The sequence below is a fragment of the Coregonus clupeaformis genome, chromosome 37 (genome assembly GCF_020615455.1).
Source record: "Coregonus clupeaformis isolate EN_2021a chromosome 37, ASM2061545v1, whole genome shotgun sequence".
Classification (NCBI taxonomy): Eukaryota; Metazoa; Chordata; class Actinopteri; order Salmoniformes; family Salmonidae; genus Coregonus; species Coregonus clupeaformis.
Window position 1 is genome coordinate 13,319,676 of NC_059228.1, and position 21,738 is coordinate 13,341,413.

General features: G+C 45.8%; 1 protein-coding gene across 1 annotated transcript in view; it reads left to right on the forward strand.

Moving 5' to 3' along the window:
• Positions 1 to 21,738, forward strand: part of slc35f3b (solute carrier family 35 member F3b) — a 25,360-nt gene continuing 3,622 nt past the window's right edge. Inside the window, exons 1-8 of the mRNA XM_045211466.1 lie at positions 1 to 34; positions 1,061 to 1,287; positions 1,441 to 1,562; positions 4,160 to 4,268; positions 4,595 to 4,705; positions 17,947 to 18,072; positions 20,611 to 20,803; positions 21,036 to 21,125. Of these exons, the coding sequence (XP_045067401.1) occupies positions 1 to 34; positions 1,061 to 1,287; positions 1,441 to 1,562; positions 4,160 to 4,268; positions 4,595 to 4,705; positions 17,947 to 18,072; positions 20,611 to 20,803; positions 21,036 to 21,125 (1,012 nt within the window). The remainder of the gene's footprint in view (positions 35 to 1,060; positions 1,288 to 1,440; positions 1,563 to 4,159; positions 4,269 to 4,594; positions 4,706 to 17,946; positions 18,073 to 20,610; positions 20,804 to 21,035; positions 21,126 to 21,738) is intronic.

A 21,738-nucleotide genomic window follows, 5' to 3' on the forward strand; every position in this document is an offset into this window, starting at 1 on the left:
ATGAATCACTTCTTCAAAGTCACAGTCAGACAAAGTCAGTCCGGACATGTTCCAGACAGACAGAATGATGGAAGAGACATGAAGGAGGTGTGTGTGTGTGTGTGTGTGTGTGTGTGTCTGTGTGTGTGTGTGTGTGTGTGTGTGTGTGTGTGTGTGTGTGTCATTGTAAGTCAAGTTGCAGAGACTCCTGAGTAGAAGTCATCTCAGATTGGGTATCAGCCCCTGCCCTCTCCTGTCCTCTGTTTGGCTGCAGACTGACTGCCACACACACTGCCACACACACTGCCACACACACTGCCACACACACACTGCCACACACACACTGCCACACACACACTGCCACACACACTGCCACACACACTGCCACACACACACTGCCACACACACTGCCACACACACTGCCACACTCGAACACCAGATTTTGTCTAATAGATTTCGTCCAAGTTCAGTTAAAAACTGGAAACGACCTGAAAGAGACAAAAATTACTTTAAATTACTGAATATTCAGTGGAGGATGAAACATTTAGTGTTTGCATAGATACTGTAAGCTCTAATAGGTTATTGTATGAAGAATGCGTTGACATTGTGTGAATGACCTAAACTTATTGAAAGTGACAGGCTACTTCAAATGATGGATGATTCAGTGTGGATAATAGACATAGAGGAGTCGTAATATCTTATTGAATTGAAGAATGCAATAAAGTTTACGGTTGTCTCAATGTATTATAATGGCAGAAATAGCCCCATAGAATCTGTAGGATTTAGCAGTAATGGGTCTCTAATGCCATGTGACATCTTTATTTATATTTCTAGTCCCACAGAAAATTACTACCCTGGTCTCATACTGTAGTGCTGTATTCAACTCTTCTGAGGGGAGTTACTGATTTAAATGAATGTAAAAACATAAACCTAGAGTACGTTGAGGGGAGCTACTGATTTAAATGAATGTAAAAACAAATAGAACAAATATGTAGTTAGGAGGTAACAAGGTGTTACAAGGTTTTCTTCTGGCAGTAATGATATTCTTAATTAATAAAAAAATTAAAATATTTGTGCTCAGGAGAAGACCGTCCCAGGGAGAATGTGGTGGGCAGCACAGCGGACGGCCAGGCGGCGAACGGCGGGGCACCGGGGGCGGAGCCTGCTACGGGGAGGCGGAGACTTCGCTGCTGCATCAAAATCACGGCCGTACAGGTTCAGAAGGTGCTGTGGGGCGTTGCCATGGTGATGTGCGTGTGCTCGTCATGGGCCGGGTCCACCCAGCTGGCCAAGCTCACCTTTAAGCAGGTAAAGAACCTGACGGAAGCTACATGCTCTAAACGTAACACATACACACACTCAAACTCAGATTCACACGATCCACAACGGAGTGCTAGCAAGTGGCAGATGAAACATGTTAATAAGAATGTTAAAGTCCTTTGTTTTGTTGTGGATACCCAGTTCGACGCTCCCTTCACCCTCACCTGGTTCGCCACCACCTGGAACTGCCTGTTCTTCCCCCTCTACTACATTGGACACCTGTGGAAGAGCCCCGAGAGACAGACCCCCAGACAGAGGTTCAGGTAATCAATCAATCAAATACAATGGATTTATACTGTTTACATCAACTGTTGTCCTAAAGGTTCATCAACGGACACCAGGGGACAAAGAAGGAGTGAAAAAAACTATTTCAGACTGCATTGAGAGGCGTAGCGGAGTATCATGGAATTGCCAAATATAGCCTTGTTGTGATATATAAGCATTGTACCAAGTTTATGCATCATAATAGTGGCTCTGGTGTTTCATGATGGCTGTGGGTTTAATATTACCTCTGGTTGTCTAAAAGTCTAGGTAAAAAGTCATTACTTTCCAAAGTTAAGTGGGAAGTGTAGTGTGTTGAACAGCAGCAGTCTAGTTGAATAAAAGCCAGCGCCTACAGTTAGATCAGCTTAGTCACATGACGTGCTCTTCCTCTGAGAGAAATCCCTTATCTCTATAACCCACTGGGCTGCTGATGCACACACATTGAGGTGTGTGTGTGTATGTGCGTGTGTGTGCGTGTGAGTGCGTGTGTGTGCATACGTGCCTGCATGCCTGTGAGTGCTTCCAGTCGTGCGCTCATGCTCGTACGTGTGTGTCTGTGTGTGCGTGTGTGTGCGTGTGTGTCGGAGCTTCTAAAAGTGCTTATGCAAGGATCTGGTTCTGGGCTCTCCCTGCTCCCCTGGCTCTGACTGTGTGGCCTGCATACTGAACAGCCTTTATGATGTTAGCTTTCTAACACTGAGGAAGCAGGGCGCGTGTTATACCATAGTCTGGTCTAATGTATTGAGAAAGCAGGGCTTGTGTTATACCATAGTCTGGTCTAATGTATTGAGAAAGCAGGGCTTGTGTTATACCATAGTCTGGTCTAATGTATTGAGAAAGCAGGGCTTGTGTTATACCATAGTCTGGTCTAATGTATTGAGGAAGCAGGGCGCGTGTTATACCATAGTCTGGTCTAATGTATTGAGGAAGCAGGGCTTGTGTTATACCATAGTCTGGTCTAATGTATTGAGGAAGCAGGGCTTGTGTTATACCATAGTCTGGTCTAATGGTAGCTCCCCTGATTCTGGACTACATATCGACCTGGGCCACTCTCTATCTGTCCCCCTCTACCTAGTGGCTACGTCCCAAATGGTACCCTATTCCCTTTACAGTGCACATATTTTGACCAGGGATCATAGGGCTCCGGTCAAAACTAGAGCACTAGGCCCTGGTTAAGGGTAATGCACTGTAGGGAATAGGGTACCATTAGGGACACATCCTGCTCTCCCGTCCCTCTGTCCTTTCATAAAACAAATGAAATATGAACAGAGTTCTGATCTCCTGGAAAATGCAGGGGCTGGAGAGCAGCTTTAGCGAGGCTGAAATGTGGAATGCACTGCTTTGTGGGAGATGAGGAGAGACTTCAGTGAAGCTGCCAGATGCTCTCTCCTCTCCTCTCCTCTCCTCTCCCAGACTCTCCTCTCCTGGCCTAAAGCAGCCCTGCCCTAGCATGTGTTAGTCCACACAGTGGGTGGAAGAGCTGGCACCAGTCCACATTACATAACAGATACATGACAATATGGCAGACGCCAATCGCAGTTGTCATCGGGATTCAATATGATTGCAGGTTGTCGACAATGTGGCTTTTGAAGGCAATGTTCCATATTTACGGAGATCCCATTCACGGTAAACGCTGCATATGATGGCTCAATCGGAAATTGTCTTTAAAAGGCTGCATTGTTGACAACATGAAAACAGATTGAATCCCGGCCTTAATCTGGTGCTTGAGTTTAGTTCCAGGCTGAAGTCCAGGGCTTAGGTTTTAGAGATCCTTGATGAAAACCGGCTCCAGAGCGCTCAGGGCCTCAGACTGGGGCGAAGGTTCACCTTCCAACAGGACAATGACCCTAAGCACACAGCTAAGACAACACAGGAGTGGCTTCGGGACAAGTCTCTGAATGTCCTTGAGTGGCCCAGCCAGAGCCCGGACTTGAACCCAATCGAACATCTCTGGAGAGACCTGAAAATAGCTGTGCAGCGACGCTCCCCATCCAACATGACAGAGCTTGAGAGGATCTGCAGAGAAGAATGGGGGAAACTCCCCAAATACAGGTGTGCCAAGCTTGTAGCGTCATACCCAAGAAGACTCGAGGCTGTAATCGCTGCCAAAGTTGCTTCAACAAAGTACTGAGTAAAGGGTCTGAATACTTATGTAAATGTGATATTTAAGTTTTTTATATGTAATACATTTGCAAAAATGTCTAAAAACCTGTTTTTGCTTTGTCATTATGGGGTATTGTGTGTAGATTGATGAGGCAATTTTTGATGAGGCTGTAACAAAATTTCAGAATGCACTGTACAGTATAATTATAGATATATATACTGTATATATACAGTATATATGTATTTTTTTTTACATATCGAAAAAAAGGTCAAAGTATCAATATAATATCGTCCAAAATAATATTGTGATAAGTAACTGTATCGGTTTCCCCCATCACTATCATATACTATGTATACTAACACTAACATGTGATTCTGTGTTTGTGTTTGTTTAAATGTACGTGTACCTGTGTGTGCACCTTTTTGTGTGTGTGTGCATGTGTGTGCGTGCATGCATGCCTGTGTGTGATCATCTGTGTGTGTTCCTCTATAGGGAGTGTTGTCGGTTCTTCGGGGACGACGGGCTGACAGCCAAGGTGTTCTTCAGTAAGGTGGCTCCGTTCGGCTTGCTGTGGATCCTCACCAACTATCTGTACCTACAGGTACTGTGCTGCTTTCCCCTCAACCTGGGATGTGTGTGTGTGTGTGTGTGTGTGTGTGTGTGTGTGTGTGTGTGTGTGTGTGTGTGTGTGTGTCAGGTTAGGGACTGTGACAGTATTGTATAGTGACTGCAGGTGTAACAGGCGTCGCTGTGCTTAGCAGTATAGCTTCCTTCACCGTCCCTGTCCCCTTACTGGACTCAAACTATTGACCCTCTGCTTCAAAAACACACGTGACAACATCTTAGCCGACTACGCCACCGAAAATCTAGCAATTGGGCGAAGTGGCTCATTTTAAGCTGTGGCATGTGATCTTGTCTCTAACGCAGGCCCTGAGGAAGATCAACACTACAGACGTGTCAGCTCTGTTCTGCTGCAACAAGGCCTTCGTATTCCTTCTCTCCTGGATCGTACTGAGAGACCGCTTCATGGGCGTCAGGGTGAGTTACTCTGCGTGTGGGTCTGTGTGTGTGTGTGTGTGTGTGTGTGTGTGTGTGTGTGTGTGTGTGTGTGTGTGTGTGTGTGTGTGTGTGTGTGTGTGTGTGTGTGTGTGTATGTGTGTGTGCGTGTGTGTTTAACGCACAAAGTCTGTCAGGAGATGTCCTGGGAACCTACGAAGAGAGATATCATTCTGACTGGAGATTCCTCCAGGTATGAGTAGATGAGAGTTCATTTCATGGGTAGATAAAAATGTCCCCTTTCTTTATCTTGTAGAACACTGACTCAGTCTCAGTTGAACTAGCTAGGTCCTACCTAATTATGACCACAGACTCAGTTTCAGTTGAACTAGCTATGTCCTACCGAATTATGACCACAGACTCAGTTTCAGTTGAACTAGATAGGTCCTACCTAATTATGACCACAGACTCAGTTTCAGTTGAACTAGATAGGTCCTACCTAATTATGACCACAGACTCAGTTTCAGTTGAACTAGCTAGGTCCTACCTAATTATGACCACAGACTCAGTTTCAGTTGAACGAGCTAGGTCCTACCTAATTATGACCACAGACTCAGTTTCAGTTGAACTAGCTAGGTCCTACCTAATTAAGACCACAGACTCAGTTTCAGTTGAACTAGCTAGGTCCTACCTAATTATGACCACAGACTCAGTTTCAGTTGAACTAGATAGGTCCTACCTAATTAAGACCACAGACTCAGTTTCAGTTGAACTAGCTAGGTCCTACCTAATTATGACCACAGACTCAGTTTCAGTTGAACTAGCTAGGTCCTACCTAATTATGACCACAGACTCAGTTTCAGTTGAACTAGCTAGGTCCTACCTAATTAAGACCACAGACTCAGTTTCAGTTGAACTAGCTAGGGCCTACCTAATTATGACCACAGACTCAGTTTCAGTTGAACTAGCTAGGTCCTACCTAATTAAGTTAGAGCAGTAATTAACTGTGTGTCCCTGATTCCCTGTTCTAGTGGGATTTAACCTGGATGAACCAGGGGCTAATTGCTCCCTGCCTCCCAGACTCTGACACTTCCTTTCTATTAAAACCTCTCTTTGTTGGAGCCTAGGTTACATCACAAATGGCAACCTATTTCCTTTATAGTGCACTACTTTTGACCAGAGTGATATGTGCCCTGGTCAAAGGTAGTACTACATAGGAAATAGGTTGCCATTTGAGACGCAGCCTAAACCTTCTCTGTTCTGGAGCCCTGTGTTCCCCAAAGGAATGAAGAGGATTCAGTAAGAAGAGTTGAGGGCATGGAGAGCAGACCTGAGTTCAGAAGAGTTGAGGGCATGGGGAGCAGACCTGGGTTCAGAAGAGTTGAGGGCATGGAGAGCAGACCTGGGTTCAGAAGAGTTGAGGGCATGGAGAGCAGACCTGGGTTCAGAAGAGTTGAGGGCATGGAGAGCAGACCTGGGTTCAGAAGAGTTGAGGGCATGGAGAGCAGGCCTGGGTTCAGAAGAGTTGAGGGCATGTAGAGCTGACCTGGGTTCAGAGTTGAGGGCATGGAGAGCAGACCTGGGTTCAGAGTTGAGGGCATGGAGAGCAGGCCTGGGTTCAGAAGAGTTGAGGGCATGGAGAGCAGACCTGGGTTCAGAGTTGAGGGCATGGAGAGCAGACCTGGGTTCAGAGTTGAGGGCATGGAGAGCAGACCTGGGTTCAGAAGAGTTGAGGGCATGTAGAGCTGACCTGGGTTCAGAGTTGAGGGCATGGAGAGCAGACCTGGGTTCAGAGTTGAGGGCATGGAGAGCAGGCCTGGGTTCAGAAGAGTTGAGGGCATGGAGAGCAGGCCTCGGTTCAAAAACTATTTTAAGTATTTTAAATACTGTTTACAGTTTTGGAACTATTCCATTAAGCCAGGTAAACTCAATCAAGTTTTGGGCATTCAGAAGATAATCTGTACTGCAGTGCAGAAAAAAACATTTGCTTTCAAGTGGATGTAACTGCTCCGTCAGGGCTGCGGGATATTTCATTAAGGGTTATTGTTAGATGATTGTTAATGAACTTGGACCTTGGCGTCACTCTGCGAGAGAGTTTGTCAAATTAACAATGTACCTTGCTGCACCAAAGGTATTCTGAAAAGTAACTATAAGTAAGTTGCTGGATAGAACCAAGCTAAGGATGTCCTGGCTGGCTGAGAGTTCCCTTCTCTCTACAGCGGTACCGAAAAACCTAATGTGGAAATTGAAGTGTGTCCTTCTCTCTACAGCGGTACTGAAAAGCCTAATGTGGAAACTGAAGTGTGTCCTTCTCTCTACAGTGGTACTGAAAAGCCTAATGTGGAAACTGAAGTGTGTCCTTCTCTCTACAGCGGTACTGAAAAGCCTAATGTGGAAACTGAAGTGTGTCCTTCTCTCTACAGCGGTACTGAAAAGCCTAATGTGGAAACTGAAGTGTGTCCTTCTCTCTACAGCGGTACTGAAAAGCCTAATGTGGAAACTGAAGTGTTTTATTTATTTTTTTGTATTTTTATTTTTTTCACCTTTATTTAACCAGGTAAGGCAGTTGAGAACAAGTTCTCATTTACAACTGCGACCTGGCCAAGATAAAGCAAAGCAGTGCAATAAAAACAACAACACAGAGTTACATATGGGGTAAACAAAACATAAAGTCAAAAATACAACAGAAAATATATATACAGTGTGTGCGAATGTAGTAAGTTATGGAGGTAAGGCAATAAATAGGCTATAGTGCAAAATAATTACAATTAATATTAACACTGGAATGATAGATGTGCAAGAGATGATGTGCAAATAGAGATACTGGGGTGCAAATGAGCAAAATAAATAACAATATAGGGATGAGGTAGTTGGGTGGGCTAATTTCAGATGGGCTAAGATGAGCTAAGATAAGGCGGGGATTTGCCTAGCAGTGATTTATAGATGGCCTGGAGCCAGTGGGTTTGGCGACGAATATGTAGTGAGGACCAGCCAACAAGAGCGTACAGGTCACAGTGGTGTGTAGTGTATGGGGCTTTGGAGACAAAACGGATGGCACTGTGATAGACTACATCCAATTTGCTGAGTAGAGTGTTGGAGGCTATTTTGTAAATGACATCGCCGAAGTCAAGGATCGGTAGGATAATCAGTTTTACGAGGGCATGTTTGGCAGCATGAGTGAAGGAGGCTTTGTTGCGAAATAGGAAGCCAATTCTAGATTTAACTTTGGATTGGAGATTCTTAATGTGAGTCTGGAAGGAGAGTTTACAGTCTAACCAGACACCTAGGTATATGTAGTTGTCCACATACTCTAGGTCAGACCCGTCGAGAGTAGTGATTCTAGTTGGGTGGGCGGGTGCAAGCAGCGTTCGATTGAGGAGCATGCATTTAGTTTTAGAGTCGAAAGCCTTGGCCAGGTCGATGAAGACGGCTGCACAGTACTGTCTGTTATCGATCGCGGTTATAATATCATTTAGGACCTTGAGCATGGCTGAAGTGCACCCATGACCAGCTCGGAAACCAGATTGCATAGCGGAGAAGGTACGGTGGGATACGAAATGGTCGGTGATCTGTTTGTTAACTTGGCTTTCAAAAACTTTCGAAAGGCAGGGCAGGATGGATATAGGTCTGTAACAGTTTGGATCTAGAGTGTCACCCCCTTTGAAGAGGGGGATGACCGCGGCAGCTTTCCAATCTCTGGGGATCTCAGACGTTACGAAAGAGAGGTTGAACAGGCTATTAATAGGGATTGCGACAATTTCGGCGGCTAGTTTTAGAAAGAAAGGGTCCAGATTGTCTAGCACAGATGATTTGTAGGGGTCCAGATTTTGCAACTCTTTCAGAACATCAGCTGTCTGGATTTGTGTGAAGGAGAAGCGGGGGGGCATGGGCAAGTTGCAGCGGAGGGTGCAGAGCTGGTGGCCGGGGTAGTGGTAGCCAGGTGGAAAGCATGGCCAGCCGTAGCAAAATGCTTGTTGAAATTCTCGATTATTGTAGATTTATCGGTGGTGACAGTGTTTCCTAGCCTCAGTGCAGTGGGCAGATGGGAGGAGGTGCTCTTATTCTCCATGGACTTTACAGTGTCCCAAAACTTTTTGGAGTTAGTGCTACAGGATGCAAATTTCTGTTTGAAAAAGTTAGCCTTTGCTTTCCTAACTACTTGTGTATATTGGTTCCTAACTGTTGCCGCTTTCCATGTCTGTTGTCTGTAACTTGTGAGGTGTGGAAACACTTTGTTGCTTTTATGAATTTTGTCTTGCTGCTTTTTGTTCTATGTTGCTCTGTCTGTATGCTACGTCTTGCTTGTCCTATGTTGCTATGTCTGTATGCTATGTCTTGTTCTATGTTGTTATTGTCTATATTGTAATTGTTTTTAATAACCTGCCCAGGGACTGCGGTTGAAAATTAGCCGGCTGGCTAAAACCGGCACTTTTACTGAAATGTTGATTAATGTGCAAAAAAATAAACTCAAACTCAACTCAACTCAACTTCCCTGAAAAGTTGCATATCGCGGGGGCTATTTGATGCTAATGCAGTACGCCACAGGATGTTTTTGTGCTGGTCAAGGGCAGTCAAGTCTGAGGAGAACCAGGGGCTATATCTGTTCTTAGTTCTGTATTTTTTGAATGGGGCATGTTTATTTACGATTGAGAGGAAATTACTTTTAAAGAACAACCAGGCATCCTCTACTGACGGAATGAGATCTATATCCATCCAGGATACCTGGGCCAGGTCAATTAGGAAGGCTTGCTCGCTAAAGTGTTTTAGGGATCGTTTGACAGTGATGAGGGGTGGTCGTTTGACCGCGGACCCGTTACGGACGCAGGCAATAAGGCAGTGATTGCTGAGATCCTGGTTGAAGACAGCGGAGGTGTATTTAGAGGGTAAATTAGTCAGGATGATATCTATGAGGGTGCCCATGTTTACAGATTTAGGTGTTGTACCTGGTAGGTTTGTTGATAATTTGTGTGAGATTGAGGGCATCTAGTTTGGATTGTAGGATGGCCGGGGTGTTAAGCATATCCCAATTTAGGTCACCAAGCAGTACGAACTCTGAGGATAAATGGGGGGCAATCAATTCACATATGGTGTCCAGGGCACAGCTGGGGGCTGAGGGGGGTCTGTAGCAAGCGGCAACAGTGAGACTTATTTCTGGAAAGGTGGATTTTTAGAAGTAGGAGCTCAAACTGTTTGGGCACAGACCTGGATAGTATGATAGAGCTCTGCAGGCTATCTCTACAGTAGATTGCAACTCCACCCCCTTTGGCAGTTCTATCTAGACGTAAAATGTTATAGTTGGGGATGGAAATTTCTGAATTTTTGGTGGCCTTCCTAAGCCAGGATTCAGACACTGCTAGAACATCAGGGTTGGCGGAGTGTGCTAACGCAGTGAATAACTCAAACTTAGGAAGGAGACTTCTGATATGAACATGCAGAAAAACAATCATTTTACGGTTACAGAAGTCAACAAATGATAGCTCCTGGGGAGTAGGAGGGATACTGAGGGCTGCAGGGCCTGGGTTAGCCTCTACATCACCAGAGGAACAGAGGAGGAGTAGAATAAGAATACGGCTAAAGGCTTTAAGAACTGGTCTTCTAGTGCGTTGGGTACAGAGAATAAAGGGGGCAGATTTCCGGGCGTTGTAGAAAAGATTCAGGGCATTCTGTACAGAAAAGGATATGGAAGGATATTAGTACAGTTGAGGTAAACCTAAGCGTTGGGTAACAATAAAAGAGATAGCATCACTGGAGGCACGGATTGAGCCGGTCTCGGCGTGTATGGGGGGTGGAACAAGGGAACGATTTGAGGCAGTTTGAGAGGGACTTGGGTTTTTACAGTGAAATTGTATAATAAGAACTAGCTGGAACAGCAATAAGCAAGGCATATTGACATGGGAGAGAGGCATAAAGCAATCACAGGTGTTATTAGAGAGAGCTAAGACAACAACTGGTAATGGCGATAAAGTTTGGGCTGAGGCTAAACAGAATAAACAGGACAGGGTACCGTGTAAAGGAACAGTCCAGCAGACATCAGCTGTGCAGCTGAGTGATCATAAGGTCCAGTGAACAGCAATATGGGAGTCCGAGAGCAGTTTGAAATTGGTGCTACAGCACAGGCTAGCAGGAAGCACAGTTGTAGTTTGCGTGTGCTAGCGGGCCGGGGCTAGCAGATGGATCTTCGTGGTCGACGTCGTAACGGGAAGCCTGTTAAAACCACATCAGACGATTTCATCGGCAAACCAGTCGTGTTGGATCGGCGGGGCTCAGTGTCAACACTAGGAGGTCCCGTCCGGTTGACAGAGAGGTAGATAGCCGGGAGATGGGCCTGGCTCGAGGCTAGCTCGAGGCTAACTGGTGCTTGCTAAGGGGCAATGGTAATTAGCCAACAACAGGTTGCAGCTAGCTGTGTCCTTGTAATGACATTATTTATATATGATCCTCTTCTGAACTGGAACAGTTTGCTCTCAGAGCGATAGAGAAGACAGAAATGAGTGTTGATGTAGAGCGGGATTCCCGGGTCGCCAGTGGGACCCGACAGAGAAGTGTGCGGCGCGGTCGGAATGGTTCACGCTGCAGGCAGGCACCGGGCGGTCAGAAAGACACATTCAGGACGAAAATATTATTTTACACCCGCAAATGATTGTATAATGGTTGTATCGCCATTTTAAATGTGTTGCGAATTGGTTATAAAACCACTTATCTATCACATGAATCCCTCTCTGTCATTCTGGCTGCTTGTGTCCCCCCCCACCTCTAACTGGGGCTGACTTTACACAACCGGCTCGCACGGATGCTTCAAACAGTGGCGGCAAAGACAATCCTCCATGTCATTTAGTTTGTGTAAGCAATTATCAGCTTGCATTTCTCACTGGAAAGTATGTTATTAATCCTTTTCTAAAGGTAATGAAATAATGGTAATATGACTGGGCAATAGTCAGCCTATTAATAGCCTTTCCCTTCTCTTAGTTAGAGTTGAGATGACCCACATTTTCTAAGTGACTTTTTGTCTGGGCTACTTCAAATGAGTTTGTTTACACTGGAGTTTGTTTTAATAAAATGACTTTATTCCAACCAGCAAATGTCTTATGAAATTATGCATTCATTGCACAATATAATGCATAAAATGGTGGTTTTGAAGATGTGTAATTTTAACATTGTGGGACTGGGCAGGAGCTGGAAGAGATCTGGCGGGAGCAGGTGGGATGTCGGCAAAAAAAAACCTGTGGGCGCGGTATGAAATCTCGTGGGAGCGGGCTCAAACTCATTTGAAGCAGCCCAGACAAAAAGTCACGGTACCAAAAAATGTGTCCCGCACAGTCCTGTCTTGATGAACCTGTAGCCTAGATTTAGAACTCCCAAACTAGGTCCCATGCAGTCCCCTTATTCAAAAAGTGCCTCAGAGTAGAAAGGCTGATTTAGCATCAGGTCCCCCTGTCCATATAATCATATTCATTATGATCTCAAAGGTCAAACTGATCCTAGATCAGCCCTCCTATTCTGAGAAGTTCAGGTCTCTCTTGTTCAGGTCTCTCTTGTTCAGGTCTCTCTTGTTCAGGTCTCTCTTGTTCAGGTCTCTCTTGTTCAGGTCTCTCTTGCAAAATACATTTTATCTCACTGTGACTAATCCGGATAAATGAATGAATGTGTGTATGTACTGTATGTGTGAATGACTAGAGGGAAGGTCTGGAAGGAAAACAGCTAATCTGAATGTCTCCCTCGCTCTCTCTCGCTCTCCCTCCCGTCATTATCCCTCACTACCCCCGTCTGTGATGAAAGCTCTGAGTAATCCTCCTATTTCTTTCTCTCTCTCTCTCTCCCCCATCTCTCTCCTGTCTCCTCTCCCTCCTCCCTCCTCTCTCCCTCATCCCTACTCTCTCTCTCTCTAATTCTCTCTCCCTCTAATTCTCTCTCTCTCCCTCCTCTCTCCCTCTCTCTCTCTAACTCTCACTCTCGCTCTCTCTCTCTCTCTGACTGGTGATGGATATTGCAGTGTTTTGATGTCTGCAGTAATGCAGAGGATCATGGATGGGCTTTCCTTCAAATGAAAATGAAGAGTGAGGGAGAGAGAAGGGGAGAGGGTACGAGGGGGAGAGGCTGGGGAGAGTCAGATCATCCCTCTGAAGTATGGCAGTGTTCTGGTACTTAGCTTGCAGATGGCTCGGGGCCCCAGGGCTATTTCCTGGGTGAGGTGGGTGGATAGCTGTCAGTAGGAGATGCTATATAAGGGATGGCATCTCTCCCATTCTGTACGTACAGCGCCTTCAGAAAGTATTTATACCCCTTGACTTACTCTACATTTTGTTGTGTTACAGCCTGAATTCAAATCTACACATAGACATGTCTAATTGCATTTATTGCATTGCGAATAAGGCTGTAACGTAACAAAATGTGGAAAACAGTCATGGGGTCTGAATACTTTCCGAATGAACTGTATGTACAGGTATCTGCCAAAATAAAGGAAACACCAACATAAAGTGTCTTAATAGGGCGTTGGGCCACCACGAGCCAGAACAGCTTCAATGTGCTTTGGCACAGATTCTACAAGTGTCTGGAACTCTATTGGAGGTATCCGACACCATTCTTCCACGAGAAATTACATAATTTGGTGATTTGTTGATGGTGGAAAACACTGTCTCAGGCGCGGCTCCAGAATCTCCCATAAGTGTTCAATTGGGTTGAGAACTGGTGACTGAGACGGCCATGACATATGGTTTACATCGTTTTCATGTTCACCATTCAGTGACCACTCGTGCCCTGTGGATGGTGGCATTGTCATCCTATGGGGGCATAGCCATGGTAGCCAAAATAATGGCCAAAATAATGGCCTGCCCAGCATTTTTACACATGACCCTAAGCATGATGGGATGTTAATTGCTTAATTAACTCAGGAACCACACCTGTGTGGAAGCACCTGCTTTCAATATACTTTGTATCCCTCATTTACTCAAGTGTTTCCATTATTTTGGCAGTTATATCTCTGAGTGTATCTCCGAGTCCTGTATCTCCCTCCTGTAGTTTTATGTTGTTATGGAGAGGTGTGAGAGGTGTGAGAGTAACCTTGCCTAGGCTTTAGCTCAGCAAGGTAGCACAGCCTCCCTTGAGGCACACGAGACCCACCCAGGTTCTAACCCAATCAGTCACACACACATTTCTCCGCTGGAGTTTTGTATTTTAATTTAACCTTTATTAAACTCGGAAAGACCCTTGGGGTTAGAAACCTCTTCTGCGAGTGTGGCCTAGTGTTGTGGTGGAGTGGTGGGAGTGTGAGTGAGAGACTGCCTCAAACCCAGAGCACAGACCCAGTCTTGGTCCATTTCCCCATTCCCTGACCTTGGGTTTGCTGACACAGCAGTGTGTGAGAAAGGAAAACAAAAGGGTCAATTTCCCAGAAACCCATGCAGCAAAGCAGCAGGCTTCTCAGAGAAACTAATCTCGGTAGAAAGGTGACTGACCATAGAAATAAAATTACCATGTCAGCCATATTGAGTATACCCATGAGTGTTCCAGTCAGATTGCCATGGTATGAGGTGCGTTATATCTTCTAGTAATTATATTTCTATGTGACTGACATAGCTGGCATTCCTAGAGAATGGACATCCCCATTCAAGTCAACGTTGCGTAATGGGTTGAACTGGCAGGTCATTCTATATTTTATGTAGCTAAAGAGGTGACTGACAGGCAGGCAGCCTGCAATGCAGAAAGAGAGAGAGAGGGAGAAAGAGGGTGATATATAAACGAATTGGCGAGGCCACTAGAACAGTCTGCAGCACCCGGCCTCACTCTACTAGAATCTGAAGTCGATTGTCTACTGTTTGCTGATGATCTGGTGCTTCTGTCACCAACCAAGGAGGGCCTACAGCAGCACCTAGATCTTCTGCACAGATTCTCCCATACCTGGGCCCTGACAGTAAAGACAAATCGACTTCAGTAAGACAAAGATATTGGTGTTCCAAAAAAGGTCCAGTTGCCAGGACCACCAATACAAATTCCATCTAGAGACCGTTGTCTTAGAGCACACAAAAAAACTACACATACCTCAGCCTAAACATCAGCGCCACAGGTAACTTCCACAAAGCTGTGAACGCTCTGAGAGACAAGGCAAGAAGGGCCTTCTATGCCATCAAAAGGAACATAAAATTCAACATACCAATTAGGATCTTGCTAAAAATAATTGAATCAGTTATAGAACCCATTGCCCTTTATGGTTGTGAGGTCTGGGGTCCGCTCACCAACCAATAATTCACAAAATGGGACAAACACCAAATTGAGACTCTGCATGCAGAATTATGCAAAAATATCCATAAAAATAACGTAAAACACCAAATAATGCATGCAGAATAGAATTAGACCGATACTCGCTAATTATCAAAATCCAGAAAAGAGCCATTAAATTCTACAACCACCTAAAAGGAAGTGATTCCCAAACCTTCCACAACAAAGCCATCACCTATAGAGAGATGAACCTGGAGAAGAGTCCCCTAAGCAAGCTGGTCCTGGGGCTCTGTTCACAAACACAAACAGACCCCACAGAGCCCCAGGACAGCAACACAATTAGACCCAACCAAATCATGAGAAAACAAAAAGATAATTACACATTGAAAATAATTAACAAAAAAACAGAGCAAACTACAATGGTATTTGGCCCTAAACAGAGAGTACACAGTGGCAGAATACCTGACCACTGTGACTGACCCAAACTTAAGGAAAGCTGTGATAATGTACAGACTATGAGCATAGCCTTGCTATTGAGAAAGGCCGCTGTAGGCAGACCTGGCTTTCAAGAGAAGACAGGCTATGTGCACACTGCCCACAAAATGAGGTGGAAACTGAGCTGCACTTCCTAACCTCCTGCCAAATGTATGACCATATTAGAGACACATATTTCCCTCAGATTACACAGACCCATAAAGAATTAGAAAACAAACCCAATTTTGATAAACTCCCTTATCTACTGGGTGAAATACCACAGTGTGCCATCACAGCAGCAAGATTTGTGAACTGTTGCCACAAGAAAATGGCAACCAGTGAAGAACAAACACCACTGTAAATACAACCCATATTTATGTTGATTTATTTTGTACTTTAACTATTTGCACATAATATGATATTTGAAATGTCTTTATTATTTTGGAACTTTTGTGAGTGTAATGTTTACTGTTCATTTGGCTCTTTCCAGGTGTAACCAGTGCTTAATTTGAGCCACATCCTGCCGGAACAGGATCTGGCACATTTTTTGAAATGTTATTATGCGTTCCAGTACCTCAGAGCCCCCCAGGTCACCCACCTCTCACGACCACAGAGCCCCCAGGTCACCCCCCCTCACGACCTCAGAGCCACCCAGGTCACCCCCCTCTCACACTCACTTTTTGTTCCGGCACCTCCCGATTTACAAATGAAGCATCATGTTTAATCACAGGGATCGTTTGTCTTCCTGACACCTCTCTAATGCAGTGCTCTTCCACTCAGCTGGCCCAAGCCAAGTCCCTATTCAACTCACACACACACACACACACACAGCCCATCATTCCTTTCCTGCATGGTGGAGACTGTCTTTACTGATTGGAAAGCCACTGGGCCCTGGACCAGATAGTATCTGATTATCAGGACTGTGTTTGTGTTTGTGCAGGTGCTTGTGTGTGTTTGCATTGTGTTCACCATTACACCAGCAACATACATTACTGTGGGAGGGACCAGCTGGAGGAAAGGGAGGGGGAACAGCTGGAGGACAGGAAGAGGGAACAGCTGGAGGACAGATAGGGGGAACAGCTGGAGGACAGGGAGGGGGAACAGCTGGAGGACAGGGAGGGGGAACAGCTGGAGGACAGGGAGGGGGAACAGCTGGAGGAAAGGAAGGGGGAACAGCTGGAGGACAGGGAGGGGGAACAGCTGGAGGAAAGGGAGGGGGAACAGCTGGAGGAAAGGGAGGGTGAACAGCTGGAGGAAAGGGAGGGGGAACAGCTGGAGGAAAGGGAGGGGGAACATCTGGAGGAAAGGGAGGGGGAACAGCTGGAGGACAGGGAGGGGTGTCAGCTGCAGGAAAGGGGGGGAACAGCTGGAGGAAAGGGAGGGGGAACAGCTGGAGGAAAGGAAGGGGGAACAGCTGGAGGACAGGGAGGGGGAACAGCTGGAGGATAGGGAGGGGGAACGGCTGGAGGAAATGGAGGGGGAACGGCTGGAGGAAATGGAGGGGGAACGGCTGGAGGACAGGGAGGGGAATGGCTGGAGGAAAGGGAGGGGGAACGGCTGGAGGAAAGAGAGGGGGAACAGCTGGAGGACAGGGAGGGGGAACAGCTGGAGGACAGGGAGGGGGAACGGCTGGAGGAAAGAGAGGGGGTACAGCTGGAGGACAGGGAGGGGGAACAGCTGGAGGACAGGGAGGGGGAACGGCTGGAGGAAAGAGAGGGGGTACAGCTGGAGGACAGGGAGGGGGAACGGCTGGAGGAAATGGAGGAGGAACGGCTGGAGGACAGGGAGGGGGAACGGCTGGAGGACAGGGAGGGGGAACGGCTGGAGGAAAGAGGAGGGAACGGCTGGAGGACAGGGAGGGGGGAATACAGCTGGAGGACAGGGAGGGGGAACGGCTGGAGGACATGGAGGGGGAACGGCTGGAGGAAAGGGAGGGGGAACGGCTGGAGGAAAGGGAGGGGGAACGGCTGGAGGACAGGAAGAGGGGAGTGAAAGAGAGGGACACACATATAAACACACCCTGTCACTCTGACACACACAAGGCCATTGGGGCGTGAACCTGTTCAGTGCTACTGTAAGGTTCTCCGACCATAACTTACCTCACTCGCTGGGCTCAAGGCTGCTCCAGGTTTTACTACCTGTCTTAGGTTGTGTTCCAAATTATTCCCTTTATAGTGCACTACATTTGACCAGGGCCCAGGGGAATAGGGTGCCATTTGGGACACATCACACTTACTGATTGATGCTCTGATCTCAGACCAAGTATAAAGTAAATCAGAAGTGGATCCTGGTGTGTCAAGTCAACAGTGACTCTTCTTTCTCAGGAGGAAAATGTATCTGTGGTAGATTTAACTGCAGTTGACATACTTCTAGTTTCACTATGAATATATCCAGATTGAATTCAAAGTGAAAGAATTCAACCATTACCCTAACTATATATTAGCTTCATGTCCACATCCCGGTTCAACCCTAACAATCCCCTTCCTCCTTCTACACTATCCGATCCAATAACGTAAGCAGTGGGACTGCCCCGCTCCTTATGAAACCTACTAGGTGGTATATATTGTAATGTGTCCTCTCCACTTTTCCCTGTGCAGATCGTAGCGGCCATCTTTGCCATCGCTGGCATTGTGATGATGACGTACGCTGACGGTTTCCACAGCCACTCTGTCATGGGAATCACCTTTGTTGTGGCCTCCGCTTCAATGTCTGCACTCTACAAGGTAGGCTATGAACAAACACGCACACACACATTCACACGCACGCCCGCACGAACACACACACACACACACACACACACACAGGACGCATTTGTTTGCTTAACTGTTAGACATGGTATAGCCTTCTCTTAAAAGTCGTTTTTATCATATGAAGGACAACATCAAAGGAACACCTCATCCTTTGTGGTTGGAAGGGAGTGTGTCAGTTCTGACACCTTTTATGTATCTCCATTTTTCTTTTCATTCACCTATCTCCTTCAGTGAGATGAAGATGTACTCTAAACGTTTCAAAGAATGAATCCCCCAAACATCGTCCTTTATGAGATACAGATTAAGAGCAACGTTAGGTCTGATGAAAGGATTATTTGTGTATACAGGGACAGGCTCGCCAGGCTCCTTGTATTTGTTCCTTATATAATCAGGTGACAGGAGACTAGATTAGATATTATGAAATACTATGAAGCATTCTAAAACATCTGGGCTGGGCTAAAAGGGCCGCAATTGTGGTATCTAGTTTGGTGTTTAATTTGATAGACCTGCAGTACTTGATGTTCAGACTGTGACAGGCAGATCATTATAGTTTGAACAGACAGATGGATGGATGTGTGGGTATGTAGTTTTGGTGTTTAATTTGTGCATTGATAGGCCTCCAGAACCTGACATTCAGAGTCAGTATGATGGTCAAATTGATAGCCAGGTTGGACAGGCAGACAGACAGACAGATAGATTGATGGGTATATACACTGTATCGGCGTTTCCCAAGGGGTGCACGTTTTGGTTTTTGCCCTAGTACTACACAGCGGATTCAAATAATGAACTCATCATCAAGCTTTGATTATTTGAATCAGCTGTGTAGTGCTAGGGCAACAACCAAAATGTGCACCCCTTAGGGTCCCCAGATATATATAATGACTGCCTGTGGAGGACAGACAGACACAAAGAGGGGTTGATGGGTATATAAATATGGCTGCTCTGTGGTGTCTCCTGTTCTATAATATGGCTGCTCTGTGGTGTCTCCTGTTCTATAATATGGCTGCTCTGTGGTGTCTCCTGTTCTATAATATGGCTGCTCTGTGGTGCCTCCTGTTCTATAATATGGCTGTTCTGTGGTGTCTCCTGTTCTATAATATGGCTGGTCTGTGGTGTCTCCTGTTCTATAATATGGCTGGTCTGTGGTGTCTCCTGTTCTATAATATGGCTGGTCTGTGGTGTCTCCTGTTCTATAATATGGCTGCTCTGTGGTGTCTCCTGTTCTATAATATGGCTGTTCTGTGGTGTCTCCTGTTCTATAATATGGCTGCTCTGTGGTGTCTCCTGTTCTATAATACGGCTGGTCTGTGGTGTCTCCTGTTCTATAATATGGCTGCTCTGTGGTGCCTCCTGTTCTATAATATGGCTGCTCTGTGGTGTCTCCTGTTCTATAATATGGCTGCTCTGTGGTGTCTCCTGTTCTATAATATGGCTGCTCTGTGGTGTCTCCTGTTCTATAATATGGCTGTTCTGTGGTGTCTCCTGTTCTATAATATGGCTGGTCTGTGGTGTCTCCTGTTCTATAATATGGCTGGTCTGTGGTGTCTCCTGTTCTATAATATGGCTGTTCTGTGGTGTCTCCTGTTCTATAATATGGCTGGTCTGTGGTGTCTCCTGTTCTATAATATGGCTGCTCTGTGGTGTCTCCTGTTCTATAATATGGCTGCTCTGTGGTGTCTCCTGTTCTATAATATGGCTGCTTTGTGGTGTCTCCTGTTCTATAATATGGCTGTTCTGTGGTGTCTCCTGTTCTATAATATGGCTGGTCTGTGGTGTCTCCTGTTCTATAATATGGCTGTTCTGTGGTGTCTCCTGTTCTATAATATGGCTGGTCTGTGGTGTCTCCTGTTCTATAATATGGCTGGTCTGTGGTGTCTCCTGTTCTATAATATGGCTGCTTTGTGGTGTCTCCTGTTCTATAATATGGCTGTTCTGTGGTGTCTCCTGTTCTATAATATGGCTGTTCTGTGGTGTTTCCTGTTCTATAATATGGCTGCTCTGTGGTGTCCCCTGATCTATAATATGGCTGCTCTGTGGTGTCTCCTGTTCTATAATATGGCTGGTCTGTGGTGTCTCCTGTTCTATAATATGGCTGCTCTGTGGTGTCTCCTGTTCTATAATATGGCTGGTCTGTGGTGTCTCCTGTTCTATAATATGGCTGCTCTGTGGTGTCTCCTGTTCTATAATATGGCTGCTTTGTGGTGTCTCCTGCCCTGCTGTTACAATGGCCTAATGTGGTCAATAGACAGCGGTGGCAGAGTGCCAGGCCAGAGAGATGGTTGGCAGGTACTCCCTCTCTCTTTGGTCTGCCCGCATGTTCTCGTTAAGGGGTGGAAAGGGGGGTGGATTTATGAGGTGCCTACTGTACGTGATAAATCCACTCCCTCCCTCCTCTATCTCTTTCCCTGGATCACGGTCTCTCTCTCTCTCTCTCTCTCTCTCTCTCTCTCTCCATCTCTCTCTATCTCTCTCTCTCTCTCTGTCTCTCTCTCTCTCTGTCTCTCTCCACAGGTGCTTTTTAAAATGGTCCTGGGCAGTGCCAAGTTTGGGGAGGCAGCTCTCTTTCTGACGATCGTCGGGGGCGCTAATTTTGTGTTCATCAGCTTTGTGCCAGTCATCCTGTACTTCACCCATGTGGAATACTTTGGTTCTCCTGAGGACATCCCCTGGTTATACCTCTGTGGGGTAGCAGGCCTGCTCTTTGGTAAGCACTGACTTCTGTAGATTAGTTTCAGTGTAGATACTGATGCAAAACTGCAACCAGTGTGGATACTGATGCAACCCCCCCCCCTTCCCGCTCACCCAAATTAATTAATTTAGTTAATAAGCTGCATTGAAAAGTTGCCTTTTACTTGCTGACTAGTTCCTCTTTTTGACTGTGAGTAAAATAGTTGTAGCTGCTTAGTAAAGTTTGACTTGACTTTTCTCCTCCACAGCTTTCAATATCCTGGTGAACTTTGGCATAGCCATCACTTACCCCACATTAATCTCTCTGGGCATCGTCCTGAGTGTCCCTGTCAACGCCAGTAAGTCTCTGCTCCTTCTCCTCCAACTCTACTGTGTCCTTTTCTCCAGATCTTTATCCCATCCAGTGAAACAACTTCAACTCAGGCCGATTCAATTATAGGCGTTGCAGTTTTTAAAAACAATGTTACTGCGTTCGCAGAGATCCCATTCACGGTAAATGCTGCATATGTCGGCTCCAATCGGAAATCTACTTTAAAAGCCGCAATGCCTATAATCCCGGCCTCAGAAGACTTCTCTTTCACTGGTTAACTTTAGTATTTACAACAGTTTTGCATGTACTGAAAATATTGCGTTCACATGTAATAATAGCTATCAGTGAATTGACAGACTTAGTCTTTGTTAGTTATATAATAGGGGAGAGTGGGGTAAGTTGAGCCATTTTTACATTCATCATCACTCGGTCAAGGGAAATATAGTATTATTTCTAACATAGATGTCTACATATATTTCAGGATGCTGTGTATCCCTGGAAATAATCAGAATTCATGTAAACATTACAGTTTTGAAAACATAGCTTGTACAAAAAAAAGTGATATCTTGGCACAACTTACCCCGGGTGAAACAAGGGTGACTCAACTTCCCCCTTTGACTCAACTTCCCCCACTCTCCCCT